General features: G+C 42.8%; 1 protein-coding gene across 13 annotated transcripts in view; it reads right to left on the bottom strand.

Moving 5' to 3' along the window:
• The window catches only part of dnm1a (dynamin 1a), a 136,295-nt gene that overhangs the window by 98,511 nt on the left and 22,610 nt on the right, over positions 1-15,174 (bottom strand). For all 13 annotated transcript variants that reach the window (XR_009811432.2, XM_061927145.2, XM_061927140.2 and 10 more), the window contains exons 3-6: positions 13,354-13,503; positions 13,062-13,265; positions 6,777-6,875; positions 5,803-5,963 (exon numbers count right to left, since the gene is read on the bottom strand). Coding sequence is in view for 12 of the 13 variants with exons in the window: in XM_061927145.2 (XP_061783129.1) it covers positions 5,803-5,963; positions 6,777-6,875; positions 13,062-13,265; positions 13,354-13,503 (614 nt within the window). In the remaining variant the exon portion in view is untranslated. The remainder of the gene's footprint in view (positions 1-5,802; positions 5,964-6,776; positions 6,876-13,061; positions 13,266-13,353; positions 13,504-15,174) is intronic.

The raw sequence follows: 15,174 nt of genomic DNA, 5'->3' as shown, positions 1-15,174 counted from the left end.
GACTTTCTAGGACGTGTTTTATGAACTTCTTTTTCTGTCTCATTTTGTCCACCAAACTTTTAAGGTTGTGCATGAATGCACAAAGGTGAGTTCTGTTGATGTTATTGACTTGTGTGGAGTGCTAATCAGACATATTTGGTCACTGCATGATCCATCCATCCATCCATCCATCTTCTTCCGCTTATCCGAGGTCGGGTCGCGGGGGCAGCAGCCTAAGCAGGGAAGCCCAGACTTTCCTCTCCCCAGCCACTTCGTCCAGCTCCTCCCGGGGGATCCCGAGGCGTTCCCAGGCCAGCCGGGAGACATAGTCTTCCCAACGTGTCCTGGGTCTTCCCCGTGGCCTCCTACCGGTCGGACGTGCCCGAAACACCTCCCGAGGGAGGCGTTCGGGTGGCATCCTGACCAGATGCCCGAACCACCTCATCTGGCTCCTCTCGATATGGAGGAGCAGCGGCTTTACTTTGAGCTCCCCCCGGATGACAGAGCTTCTCACCCTATCTCTAAGGGAGAGCCCCGCCACCCGGCGGAGGAAACTCATTTCGGCCGCTTGTACCCGTGATCTTGTCCTTTCGGTCATGACCCAAAGCTCATGACCATAGGTGAGGATGGGAACGTAGATCGACCGGTAAATCGAGACCTTTGCCTTCTGGCTCAGCTCCTTCTTCACCACAACGGATCGATACAGCGTCCGCATTACTGAAGATGCCGCACCGATCCGCCTGTCGATCTCACGATCCACTCTTCCCTCACTCGTGAACAAGACTCCGAGGTACTTGAACTCCTCCACTTGGGGCAAGATCTCCTCCCCAACCCGGAGATGGCACTCCACCCTTTTCCGGGCGAGAACCATGGACTCGGATTTGGAGGTGCTGATTCCCATCCCAGTCGCTTCACACTCGGCTGCGAACCGATCCAGTGAGAGCTGAAGATCTTGGCCAGATGAAGCCATCAGGACCACATCATCTGCAAAAAGCAGAGACCTAATCCTGCAGCCACCAAACCAGATACCCTCAACGCCCTGACTGCGCCTAGAAATTCTGTCCATAAAGGTTATGAACAGAATCAGTGACAAAGGGCAGCCCTGGCGGAGTCCAACCCTCACTGGAAACGTGTCCGACTTACTGCCGGCAATGCGGACCAAGCTCTGACACAGATTATACAGGGAGCGAACCGCCACAATAAGACAGTCCGTTACCCCATACTCTCTGAGCACTCCCCACAGGACTTCCCGGGGTACACGGTCGAATGCCTTCTCCAAGTCCACAAAGCACATGTAGACTGGTTGGGCAAACTCCCATGCACCCTCAAGGACCCTGCCGAGAGTATAGAGCTTGTCCACAGTTCCACGACCAGGACGAAAACCACACTGTTCCTCCTGAATCCGAGGTTCGACTATCCGGCGTAGCTTCCTCTCCGGTACACCTGAATAGACCTTACCGGGAAGGCTGAGGAGTGTGATCCCACGATAGTTGGAACACACCCTCCGGTTCCCCTTCTTAAAGAGAGGAACCACCACCCCGGTCTGCCAATCCAGAGGTACCGCCCCCGATGTCCACGCGATGTTGCAGAGTCTTGTCAACCAAGACAGCCCCACAACATCCAGAGCCTTAAGGAACTCCGGGCGGATCTCATCCACCCCCGGGGCCTCGCCACCGAGGAGCTTTTTAACTACCTCGGCAACCTCAGCCCCAGAAATAGGAGAGCCCACCACAGATTCCCCAGGCTCTGCTTCCTCATAGGAAGACGTGCTGGTAGGATTGAGGAGGTCTTCGAAGTATTCTCTCCACCGATCCACAACATCCGCAGTCGAGGTCAACAGAGCACCATCCCCACCATACACGGTGTTGACACTGCACTGCTTCCCCTTCCTGAGGCGGCGGATGGTGGTCCAGAATTGCTTCGAAGCCGTCCGGAAGTCTTTTTCCATGGCCTCACCGAACTCCTCCCATGTCCGAGTTTTTGCCTCCGCGACCGCTGAAGCCGCACACCGCTTGGCCTTTCGGTATCTGTCTGCTGCGTCAGGAGTCCTATGAGCCAAAAGAACCCGATAAGACTCCTTCTTCAGCTTGACGGCATCCCTTACCGCCGGTGTCCACCAACGGGTTCTAGGATTACCGCCACGACAGGCACCAACTACCTTGCGGCCACAGCTCCAATCGGCCGCCTCGACAACAGAGGTACGGAACATCGTCCACTCGGACTCAATGTCCAGCGCCTCCCTCGGGACATGTTCAAAGTTCTTCCGGAGGTGGGAATTGAAACTCTCTCTGACAAGAGACTCTGCCAGGCGTTCCCAGCAAACCCTCACAATGCGTTTGGGCCTGCCAGGTCTGTCCGACATCCTCCCCCACCATCGCAGCCAACTCACCACCAGGTGGTGATCGGTAGAAAGCTCCGCCCCTCTCTTCACCCGGGTGTCCAAAACATGAGACCGCAAATCCGATGACACAACTACAAAGTCGATCATGGAACTGCGGCCTAGGGTGTCCTGGTGCCAAGTGCACATATGGACACCCTTATGTTTGAACATGGTGTTTGTTATTGACAATCCGTGACGAGCACAAAAGTCCAATAACAAAACACCACTCGGGTTCAGATCCGGGCGGCCATTCTTCCCAATCACGCCTCTCCAGGTTTCACTGTCGTTGCCAACATGAGCGTTGAAGTCCCCCAGTAGAACGAGGGAATCACCCGGGGGAGCACTCTCCAGTACTCCCTCGAGTGAATCCAAAAAGGGTGGGTAATCTGAACTGCCGTTGGGCGCGTAAGCGCAAACAACAGTCATGACCCGTTCCCCCCACCCGAAGGCGGAGGGAGGCTACCCTCTCGTCCACCGGGTTGAACTCCAACGTGCAGGCTTTGAGCCGAGGGGAAACAAGAATTGCCACCCCAGCCCGTCGCCTCTCATTGCCGGCAACGCCAGAGTGGAAGAGGGTCCAGCCCCTGTCAAGAGAACTGGTTCCAGAGCCCTTGCTGTGCGTCGAAGTGAGTCCGACTATATCTAGCCGGAACTTCTCCACCTCACGCACTAGCTCAGGCTCCTTCCCCCCCAGCGAAGTGACGTTCCACGTCCCAAGAGCTAGCTTATGTAGCCGAGGATCGGACCGCCAAGTGCCCTGCCCTCGGCTGCCGCCCAGCTCACATTGCACCCGACCTCTATGGCCCCTGCTATGGGTGGTGAGCCCATTGGAGGGGGGACCCACGTTGCCTCTTCGGGCTGTGCCCGGCCGGGCCCCATGGGGACAGGCCCGGCCACCAGGCGCTCGCCATCGTGCCACACCTCCGGGCCTGGCTCCAGAGGAGGGCCCCGGTGACCCGCGTCCGGGCGAGGGAAATCTGGGTTCCTTGTTCGTGTTCTTCATAGAGGTCTTCGAGCTGCTCTTTGTCTAATCCCTCACCTAGGACCAGTTTGCCTTGGGAGACCCTACCAGGGGGCATAGAAGCCCCCGGACAACATAGCTCCTAGGATCATTGGGACACGCAAACTCCTCTACCACGTTAAGGTGGCAGCTCAGAGAGGAGGTCACTGCATGACTGCAAGCTAATTGATGCTAATATGCTATTTAGGCTAGCTATATGTACATATTGCATCATTATGGCTCATTTGTAGCTATATTTGAGGACATTTAGTTTCTTTTAAGTCCTCTTAATTAAATGTATATCTCATGACACACTATCTGTATGTAATATGGCTTTTAATTTTTTGCGGCTCCAGACAGATTTTTTTTTGTATTTTTGGTCCAATATGGCTCTTTCAACATTTTGGGTTGCCGACCCCTGGTCTAGTCTCTTACGTGAATGAGCTAAATAATATTATTTGATATTTTTCGGTAATGTGTTAATAATTTCACACATTAATCGAGTATAAGTCGCACCCCCGGCCAAACTATGAAAAAAACTGCGACTTATAGTCCGAAAAATACGGTAGTCATTTAGACACTTACGTCATGTGTTGCCTTCATTATAAGACTTATATACAGCTTTTCATTTTTTACGGCTCCAGACAGATTTGTTTTTTGTATTTTTGGTCCAATATGGTCATACTTGCCAACCCTCCCGAATTTTCCGGGAGACTCCCGAAATTCAGCGCCTCTCCCGAAAACCTCCCGGGACAAATATTCTCCCGAAAATCTCCCGATTTTCAGCCGGAGCTGGAGGCCACGCCCCCTCCAGCTCCATGCGGACCTGAGTGAGGACAGCCTTTTTTCACGACGGGAGGACAACAAGGTGACAAGAACTAAATCATCCAGACTAGAGACAAATTGTAATATTATGTTTATCTTACCTAAAAATAAATATATTTATTAATTTAAAAAAATAAAATAAAAACATTTTTACTATATTTTGCTAAAAACATCAAAATTAATTGTATTTTTTTGTATTTTTTCTGACTGATATATATATATATATATATATATATATATATATATATATATATATATATATGTCACAACAGAAGAAGAAAAAAAAAAGAGATGGACACTTTTACGGAGCGGAGAAGGGACGCCTCGCCGGGGTCCGGGACCGAGGCCCCTTCCCCCGAGAGGGCCCCACCGGGAGCCGTAGCTGAGGTGATCCGCGAGAAGGGCCCGACACACGTCCAGGGTCACCACCGCGCCCACCGCACCGACACCCCGCCTCGTCCGCCTTCGCCGCGGCCGGCGTCACGCGCAGCAGGTAAGCAGCTTACCTGCCCGCCACCCCCGTGGCCGGGGGCTCGTAACAGGGGTCACTCCGCGCGCTCCGCCCGCGCTGCTTACCTGCCCGCCACCCCCGTTGCCGGGGGCGCGTAACAGGGGTCACTCCGCGCGCAGTGCGCTCACGAAAGGGGTGAGGCTCACCCTGGTGAGCTGAGTGGGCCACTTTTGGTAAGCAGACCTCGCGCTGCGGGATGAACCGAACGCCGGGTTAAGGCGCCCGATGCCGACGCTCATCAGACCCCAGAAAAGGTGTTGGTTGATATAGACAGCAGGACGGTGGCCATGGAAGTCGGAACCCGCTAAGGAGTGTGTAACAACCCACCTGCCGAATCTACTAGCCCTGAAAATGGATGGCGCTGGAGCGTCGGGCCCATACCCGGCCGTCGCCGGCAGCGAGAGCCGCGAGGGCTAGGCCGCGACGAGTAGGATGGCCGCCGCGGTGCGCGCTGAAGCCTCGGGCGCGAGCCCGGGTGGAGCCGCCGCGGGTGCGAGGGACATCGCACCTCCACGCGCTTGGAGGTGCGCTCGGCGCGACTCCCAGATGATTGCGCACTGGTGTGCGTCTGGGCCGTGACAGCGTGGCACGCGAATGTCTCTGCTGCATTGGATCAGTCTCCTTTCTTTAACAGGCAAAAGCTTTATAACCTCACTAATGCCTTGCATCGTCTATATTAGATATATAACAACGGGCGGGTGCGGGCGGGTGCGGGCGGGTGCGGGCGGGTGCGGGCAGGTGCGGGCGGGTGCGGTTTTGATTAAATGTTAGATCGGGTGGATGGCGGATGGCTGACGACTTTTGTGTTGCGGATGAAATAATTGCCTATCCGCGCATCTCTAATATATATATATGTATGAAATACTTGACTTGGTGAATTCTAGCTGTCAATATACTCCCCCCATCTTAACCACGCCCCCAACCACGCCCCAACCCACCCCGACCACGCCTCCCACCCTCCACCCCCCACCTCCCGAAATCGGACCTCTCAAGGTTGGCAAGTATGAATATGGTTCTTTCAACGTTTTGGGTTGCCGACCCCTGGTCTAACCTAAAAAAATAACAGCTTCATAAGAAAAACAGAGGCTTCCCTGCTTCTTCACGCACCTGATTGAGGATTTTCTGCAGGTAGGCCGTGCCCATACGTTCGGCCAGGTGCCTGTAGGCGGGGTGGGACAGAAAGAACTTTCTCTCGGCGGCCAAGGCAGCACTGATGTCTTTCTTGCCATCTATGTCTTTTTGGCTCCTGTTCACGACGCCAATGTAACCTGGATCCATCAGAAGAGAATTTTATACATATACATATTTTATTGGTGCACTAGAATGTAATAAGTACATGCACTTGGTCAAATAAATATCAAACAATGAATTCAATATCTTCAGGAATTTTTTCTCTTTAGCGGTGACCAAAGGATTTTGAAAACCTTGCCATGAAATCTCCGCAGAGGGATTTGTGGCAGCTAACGCGAGAGCCAGACGCTGTTATTTCTATTTATTTTTTTCCACATTATTCCGAGACACCACCAGCCATATTTTAACATGCGCTTTAAGAATGCAAATGATGGATGAAGGGTGATTTATAAGGGTGTGAAAAAGACAGATATGCAAAAGTGAATGTCTTTGTGCGCTTGCCAAAGAGAAAACCAGAGAGAGGACCAGGTGAGTTCAAGTCGAACGGCTACCGTTTCACCTTCACTTGATTGTACTCTTTGTTGAAAATCTGTCTTGCTGTCCTAATGCAGCCAGCAGGTTTGTGACAGACACACAAGGGAGAAAAGTAGGGAATAGACGCTGGAAAAAAAAAACATAAGGTTTGTGGAAAATTTTCGGGTTCAAACCAAAGTGCAAGCGGAAACGAAAATCCCAACATCAGCAGCATCATGCAAGAGCAGTATTTTTATTGCCATGTTTTATAGTCATTTCTTCCCCCCCCCTGTTTAGTCTATTTTCAGACTTTTGGAAAGGGAATAAGCGGTAGAAAATGGATGGATGGATGGAAAGTTTGACTGCCCGTTCCCCGGCCACCACAAGGGGGAACCAGTGTGTCATCAAGAGGTTATTTGCAGTATGCGCTTGTTTACCTCTTCGGAGCGGAAGCAATTTATTTTCCAGTATGTCCTTGGCATCCGTCCCCTCGTCCATAAGGTCCAGTTTGGTGATCACACCGATGGTCCTCATACCTGCACGCACCCACACACACATTTACATTTTGTACAATAATCAGTGACATGCAGTCACTAGAGGCAGGTGAGGGGGGGCCTCACCTGCCATCATGGAAAGAAAAAAAATGTAAAAAGAAAAAAAATTAATTAAATTGTTATATGTATCCAGTGATTATACTATAAAGTTATTTTCCATTTAACTTCACCAGTTTTAGATTATTTTTATTCAAAATCGCTGAATTTTCACATTTGCCGTTCAAATACTGAGAAGAGACGGTGCGGTGATCAGCAGCCAGTTGAGGCACGTCACTCAGTGCCTCAACATGGATTGCACAATGACTCGGCTAACTGCTGGCCTGCTGTGCAGTGAGACTGTATTGCTATATGACCTATATTATACATTTCCATAGTTTAGTTAGCTGAGGTATATAATGTACAGTGTATTTTGTCAACAACTGTATGTGTGTAAAGTATTTCTTGTGCTGAGCGATCATAAAACGGCTGCAAAAGACGCACTGGCTGAGGCTCCAGTAATCCCGCCTCCTGCACCCCCGCCGTAGAATTGTTATATCAACTAAAGCCCACACTTAAACTTTCCACGTGCAAGATTGAATCTATTTAAAAAAAGTTTTTTCATAAGAAGCCAAAAAGTGCAAAACAATAATGTTCGTGTTGGAGGAGTTGTGAATGACTGCAGGGCCACAACATTAGGTACACCTGCAGACTGCAGGTGTATCTAATTCACAACTCCTCCAACACGAACATTATTGTTTTTGCACTTTTTGGCTTCTTATTAAATAACTTTTGTAACCTATTTTCATGGGCTTTCCTCTTTGTGATGTTAAGTTCCTGTTATGCGCTGTTATACAGTATATGCCTTGAGCTCTTATTTTGAAGGCGCTAAGAGCGGAAGTGATGACACGTTGCGGAGGTTTTTGAAAGAAGGTAAATAAAGTGGTCCTCGTGTAAACTGGAGCCTCCGTGTTTGTTATTTTGTAGTTTCATACAGTATAGGCGACATTTATAAACCCTCGGTTACACTTTTTTAAATAGATTCAATCTTGCACGTGGACAGTTTAAGTGAGGGCTTTAGTTGCGGCGCATGGACTTAATTTATAAGTGAAGGTAAGACCATAATAACGTTTTTTTTATTAAATGTGCTTTTTTGTGTGCTACAGTTTGTATGTGTAAAGTTAAAGTTAAGTTAAAGTACCAATGATTGTCACACACACACTAGGTGTAATGAAATTTGCCGTCTGCATTTGACCCATCCCTTTGATCACCCCCTGGGAGGTGAGGGGAGCAGTGGGCAGCAGCGGCGCCGCGCCCAGGAATCATTTTTGGTGATTTAACCCCCAATTCCAACCCTTGATGCTGAGTGCCAAGCAGGGAAGAATGCTGGTATGAGCTTTTAAACACAACCCGTTAACTGCTGCCAATCAAATGGTGAATAAGATACTCTTTAGGGTTCATATATTTGTAAATCTGACTGTGATGAAGTCAGTGCCTCACCAGCCATCAACCTCACCGCATGTCACTGCTCACTAGACACAGAATCGAGTACAATTAGTACAGGTTAAAATGTAATTCAATACAAAAAGTGTCTGTCAAATATACTGCCTTTAAAAGGAAAGTGTCCACAAGTTTTCAATTTAATTTAAGTTATATTTTAGTTTTACAATAGAAATAGTCTATCTCACAGGTGTCAAACTCAAGGCCCGGGGGCCAGATTTGGCCCACCACATCAGCTTGTTTGCTCCAACTCCCCCTCCCTCTGTTGCGAGTTTGTTGTGACTACATGTAACGTGTTTATGTGTGCATTGCAAATTAGTTTTTTTCCCTTGGACTCAGTCTGGACCCCCTCCTGGGGGTCCAGCCTTTGACTGATATTTTTTTACTCTTCCCCCCTTTCCCAATATCACCTTTTACCCACCTTTTTTAAGGAGCGCCATATAAATGGCTGCTCCGTTGGCGGTCTCGTCTTGTCTCCCTGTAACGTATGTCTGCTCTTAGTGGGACTGTGCCGAAAATGTACTTTTCAGTTTTTATGTGTCTTGTGCATGTTAAGAATTGACAATAAATCATCTTGAATCTTGAATTTAATGCGGCCCGCAAAAGCCCTGAAATAATATAAGTCAATAAAGTATTTTATCACTTACTATATGTAATCTTTTCATTGTGACAGACAGAAATACATGTATTTCATGCTATTGAGTATATTTTGAACTTTAATATCCAATAATGCAACAAATATAATACTATCATTCATTTCAAACTTTTTAAAATTAAAACAAAATAAATATCTGCTTGAGTTGTATCAAAGCAAGTTATTCATCAAATTGTACACTGTAGAAATTACAATAGATTTTACAGCCTAGTTGCCAGGATTTTACAGTAAAAAAAACTATAGTACCGTTTTTCCATTATCAGTAATATGCTGTAAAAACCATCGTATATTTTATGATGACTCAGCTGCCAGTTTTAATTTTTTTACTGATTTTTATTTATTTTTTTACAGTGTATGTAATACAAATATAATAATCAAATGCACAGCAATTAATTTTATAATATCATGAGGTGAATACATTTAATAACTGCGACCTGGCCCTCGACACCCCTGGTCTATCTAGTAGGAATTCACTATTATTATTAGTACTGTAATAATAGTAGTAATATAATACACACTATGATATCCTTTTATTATTTATAAGCTTTATTTACTTGTCATTATTTACTTGCAGTGATGGCCAGTAACAAGCTACAAGTAGCTAAGCTACGTAGCTTAACTACATATCCTAGTAGCTTGGTGGTAGCTTAGCTACTTTTTTAACAAGTAGCTTTTCCTGTAGCTTAGCTACTTTTAGACCCATGTAGCGAGATAGAACAAGTTTTAAATTTAATTTAAGTTATATTTTAGTTTTACAATATAAATAGTCTATCTAGTAGGAATTCACTATTATTAGTAGTAATATAATACACACTATTATAGGCTTTTATTATTTATACGCTTTATTTACTTGTCATTATTTACTTGCAGTGATGGGCAGTAACAAGCTACATGTAGCTAAGCTATGTAGCTTAGCTACATTTTCCAGTAGTTTAGCTACTTTTTTAACGAGTAGCTTTTCCTGTAGCTTAGCTACTTTTAGACCCATGTAGCGAGTTAGCTTACATCAAAGCTACAATTAGCTACAAAGAGAGAAAATGGACTGCGAATCCAAGCCAAAAAAATACAGAGAAAATAAAATGACCTGGATGAATGAGAATATCCATACATACTGTGTGTGACTATTGTTGGGACTTTAACTTTAACTTAACTTTATACGGAGAAAATCCATGATGATTGGTTGGTGTTCGTGTGATGAGGCACAATTGGCTAAGGTTAGGGCGATACATTACGGACTGGCCTATCAGAGGCAAGGTAAGGCGGGTCATCGAAACTCGTAAGCAAAATCGTCACACACTCATGTAACATGATGACGAGGGAGTCGGAGAAAGAGGGACGCTCCAAGCTGACGACTCAAAAAAAAAAAAACATACTTGAAAATAACAGAGGGATTCCCTCCCGCATATTAGATTTTTCCTTTGCAGATGTGCAGGAAACCCACAATAATGTGTGTCCTTCGCCATATTTAGACAAATGTATGCATTTAGAGAAAACAATGCCCAAAACCTTAGTTTTTAGTTGTAAACCAAAATCATAACTTCTCTCTTCATCTAAGACGTCCAACACAAATTTCGAAACACACATTAAGGTGAGTTGAGTTCATGAAAGGTTTTACTGCACTTAACCATTACCAATTGTTCCCAAACAACACACAAATCATTGTATTTTTTTGTTTTTTTGTCAAGATATACATTTTTCTACTGTAGGTAGAGAAAATGAATAACATTATAGGCCCCGCGACCCCAAAAAGGGACAAGCGGTAGTAAAAAATGGATGGATGGATGGATACAGGCCTACCCCTTTTTGTATCATAGCAGTTTTATCCCATTTGTTTGTTCTGTATTTGTGTCGCAACAGTGAATAAATAAATGGGTAAATAAATACAGTAATATACAATAAGTAAGTAAACAATTATTAAATACATAAATAAATATTAGACATATAAACATATACACAAAAATTAGTTATCATAAATAAATAGTTAAGTAATTTATGGTTCATCGAGGAAACAAATGGGATTATCACATTTTTTTCAAAAAGAGGTTCAAGATATTTATTATAAGTCTTCTTCTTTGTACTTTGTGAACACTTGTAGTTTAAACCACTGGTCCCCAACCTTTTTGTAACTGCGGACCGGTCAACGCTTGAAAATGACCGGTGACTTTTTGGTCATAAAAAAATATAATTATGTGTGCTTACGGACTGTATCCCTGTAGACTGTTTTGATATATATTGATATATAATGTAGAAACCAGAAATAATAATAACAGAAAGAAACAACCCTTTTGTGCGAATGAGTGTAAATGGGGGAGGGAGGTTTTTTGGGTTGGTGCACTAAATGTAAGTGTATCTTGTGTTTTTTTATGCTATTTAATAAAAATAATAAAAATAAAAATAAATATTAAAAACATTTTTTTATTTTTTATTTCTTGTGCGGACCGGTACCAATCGATCCACGGACCGGTACCGGGCCACGGCCCGGTGGTTGGGGACCACAGGTTTAAACAGTTCCTAAACTCAATTATATTAGTACTTCCATAATTAAATTCCGCAAACTGATATGCGAAATGTTTTAAGTGTTGTACGAGCATACAGCGGTTTTAATCTAGATTGTATTACTCCTCTTTTACTGAAAAATAGTGAAGTGAAGTGAATTATATTTATATAGCGCTTTTCTCTAGTGACTCAAAGCGCTTTACATAGTGAAACCCAATATCTAAGTTACATTTAAACCAGTGTGGGTGGCACTGAGAGCAGGTGGGTAAAGTGTCTTGCCCAAGGACACAACGGCAGTGACTAGGATGGCGGAAGCGGGGATCGAACCTGCAACCCTCAAGTTGCTGGTACAGCCGCTCTACCAAACGAGCCATACCGCCCCGATAATATATAATTGTTGCATATTATTGGGTAGCAGGTTATAGTTTGCTTTGTACATAATTTTAGCTGTTTGCAAATGCACCAAGACAGTACATTTCAATGTTTTTCATTCAATAAATAAAGAGTTTGTATGTTTTCTATAGCCAACATTGTGTAGTAAATGAAGCATACTTTAGTAGTTATTTCCCCATATTTCTGCACAATAACGTAGACACATATAGCAACACTAGCGAGCAGTGGAGAATATGGAGTGTTTTTTGGTCCAAAACATATTTTGCTTTATTCATTATTGACGTGTTTCTTGCAACTGTATGTTGTATATTTTTTTACATTAGATTTCCAGTTCATTTTATCACTAAAGTGTCAGGCGGTTGCATCAGCTCTGTGCTCTCTTTAATTATTTATGTCATTTGCATTCTTTAGATAGATAGATAGATAGATGGATGGATGGATGGATGGATGGATGGATGGATGGATGGATGGATGGATGGATGGATGGATGGATGGATGGATGGATGGATGGATGGATGGATAGATAGATAGATAGATAGATAGATAGATAGATAGATAGATAGATAGATAGATAGATAGATAGATAGACAGACAGACAGATAGATCGACAGATAGATAGATGGATAGATAGATAGACACATAGTACTTTATTGATTCCTTCAGGAAAGTTAAAAATTGAATTTAATGTTTCCCCCTTGATTTTATGTGTTTTTACCTTATTTTCTGGGGACCTTTTGAATCTGCACTGCAACCATGTAAATTCCCTATTGCGGGTTCAATAAAGTATATCGTATTCTATTGATGTTGTTATTATTATTGTTATTAATTAATATTGTTGTTTCTATTATTCATTTTTTTTAGTTTTGTATTTGTATGTCTTCCCAATTTCTTTGTAAATGTATATAATATAAGTATTGCAAAACTGGGATTAGGTTTGGGCCTGTTCTATTTTCTTTTATTAGACTGATTAACATTATTTGTGATTTTTGTAAATAAAATAAATGGTAATACATAATTACAACAAGAAAACATTGTATTTTTAATATTTGTTTCGTTTTAAATAGGTGAAACAAATATAAAACAACATCTAAAATGGAATTGGCTACAATTACACAAACAATATTTACAGATCATAGGCATGAACTCACCCTGAGGGTCGACCTCTTTGGCAATCTTCAAAGCATCCGAGTTGGCCAAATCTGAGTTAGCCGGCGAGACGGCGAGCATCAGGCAGTTGTCCTTGGTGACGAACTGCATCAACATTTCTCGAATCTGAGCCTCGATGTCGGCTGGCTGGTCGCCCACGGGCACCTTGGTCATGCCCGGGAGGTCCACCAGTGTCAGGTTGAGCACTAGAAGAGGAGAAATGTATACATTTAGAGATCAATCGTCAAACGATTGCTGTGTATGACTTTATGTATGAGAAGGATCAGGCCTCACCATGGGGGGAGTAAACCCGCAGGTTGATGGGAACGGGCGAGATGCCCTTGTTGGCGCCCGTCATGCGGTCAGTCTCACCCTCAATCTCCTGTCGAACCTCATCGAAATCTGTGAACTTTTTGCCCTTACAGTGGAGGAACTCGGCATACTCTAGAAAACACAAAAGAAGACCAAATTGACATTTGGTTTGGTTAATCATGTCAATTTTAGGTGAAATAGACATTATAGTACATCGATACAAGTGAGCTCTCGGTCGATTTGAAAACTATTTTGAGCAATAGAGCAGCAGAATGAGTTTCAAGTACTTTACAACAACCAGCAGAGGGGGCAATAGTCTCAAGCCCTCCAAGTACGTTGCCCAGAATTTCAGTCTGGATCAGGGGTGCTCACACTTTTTCTGCAGGCGAGCTACTTTTCAATTGATCAAGTCGTGGGGATCTACCTCATTCATATATATATAATTTATATTTACTTCTTTATGAAATATATGTTTTTGTTAACAAGTTAAAGGTGTTTAATGATAATACAAGCATGTTTAACACATATAGTTAATATTGTTAATAAAAATTAAAGGTGTTTAATGATAATACAAGTATGTTTAATACATATCGTTAACATTGTTAACAAGTTAAAGGTGTTTAATGATAATACAAGCATGTTTAACACATGTAGTTAATATTGTTAATAAATTAAAGGTGTTTAATGAAAATACAAGTATGTTTAATACATATAGTTAATATTGTTAACAAGTTAAAGGTGTTTAAAGATAACACAAGCATGTTTAACACATATAGTTAATGTTGTTAATAAGTTAAAGGTGTTTAAAGATAATGCAAGCATGTTTAACACATATAGTTAATATTGTTAACAACTTAAAGATGTTTAATGATAATGCAAGCATGTTTAACACATATAGTTAATATTGTTAATAAATTAAAGGTGTTTAATGATAATACAAGAATGTTTAACACATATAGTTAATATTGGTAATAAGTTAAAGGTGTTTAAAGATAATACAAGCATGTTTAACACATATAGTTACTATTGTTAACAACTTAAAGGTGTTTAAAGATAATACAAGCATGTTTAACACTTATAGTTAATATTGTTAACAAGTAAAGGTGTTTAATGATAATACAAGCATGTTTAACGCATATAGTTAATATTGTTAACAAGTTAAAGATGTTTAATGATAATACAAGCATGTTTAACACATATAGTTAATATTGTTAATAAGTTAAAGGTGTTTAATGATAATACAAGAATGTTTAACACATATAGTTAATATTGGTAATAAGTTAAAGGTGTTTAAAGATAATACAAGCATGTTTAACACATATAGTTAATGTTGTTAATAAGTTAAAGGTGTTTAAAGATAATGCAAGCATGTTTAACACATATAGTTAATATTGTTAACAACTTAAAGATGTTTAATGATAATGCAAGCATGTTTAACACATATAGTTAATATTGTTAATAAATTAAAGGTGTTTAATGATAATACAAGCATGTTTAACACATATAGTTAATATTGTTAATAAGTTAAAGGTGTTTAATGATAATACAAGCATGTTTAACACATATAGTTAATATTGTTAATAAGTTAAAGGTGTTTAAAGATAATACAAGCATGTTTAACACTTATAGATTCCTTTCTTTCATGAAGACAAGAATATAGGTTGGTGTATTACCTGATTCTGATGACTTTTGCATTGATTGGAATCAGACAGTAGTGCTGATAACGTCCGCATTTTCGAATGGAGGAGAAAAAAAGTCGTCCTTTCTGTCCAATACCACATGAAAGTGGTTGGTTTTTGGCAT

The sequence above is a fragment of the Nerophis lumbriciformis genome, linkage group LG32, assembly GCF_033978685.3.
Source record: "Nerophis lumbriciformis linkage group LG32, RoL_Nlum_v2.1, whole genome shotgun sequence".
Classification (NCBI taxonomy): domain Eukaryota; kingdom Metazoa; phylum Chordata; class Actinopteri; order Syngnathiformes; family Syngnathidae; genus Nerophis; species Nerophis lumbriciformis.
The sequence above is the reverse complement of the archived record's forward strand: the minus strand, read 5'-3'. Positions and strand labels throughout refer to the sequence as shown.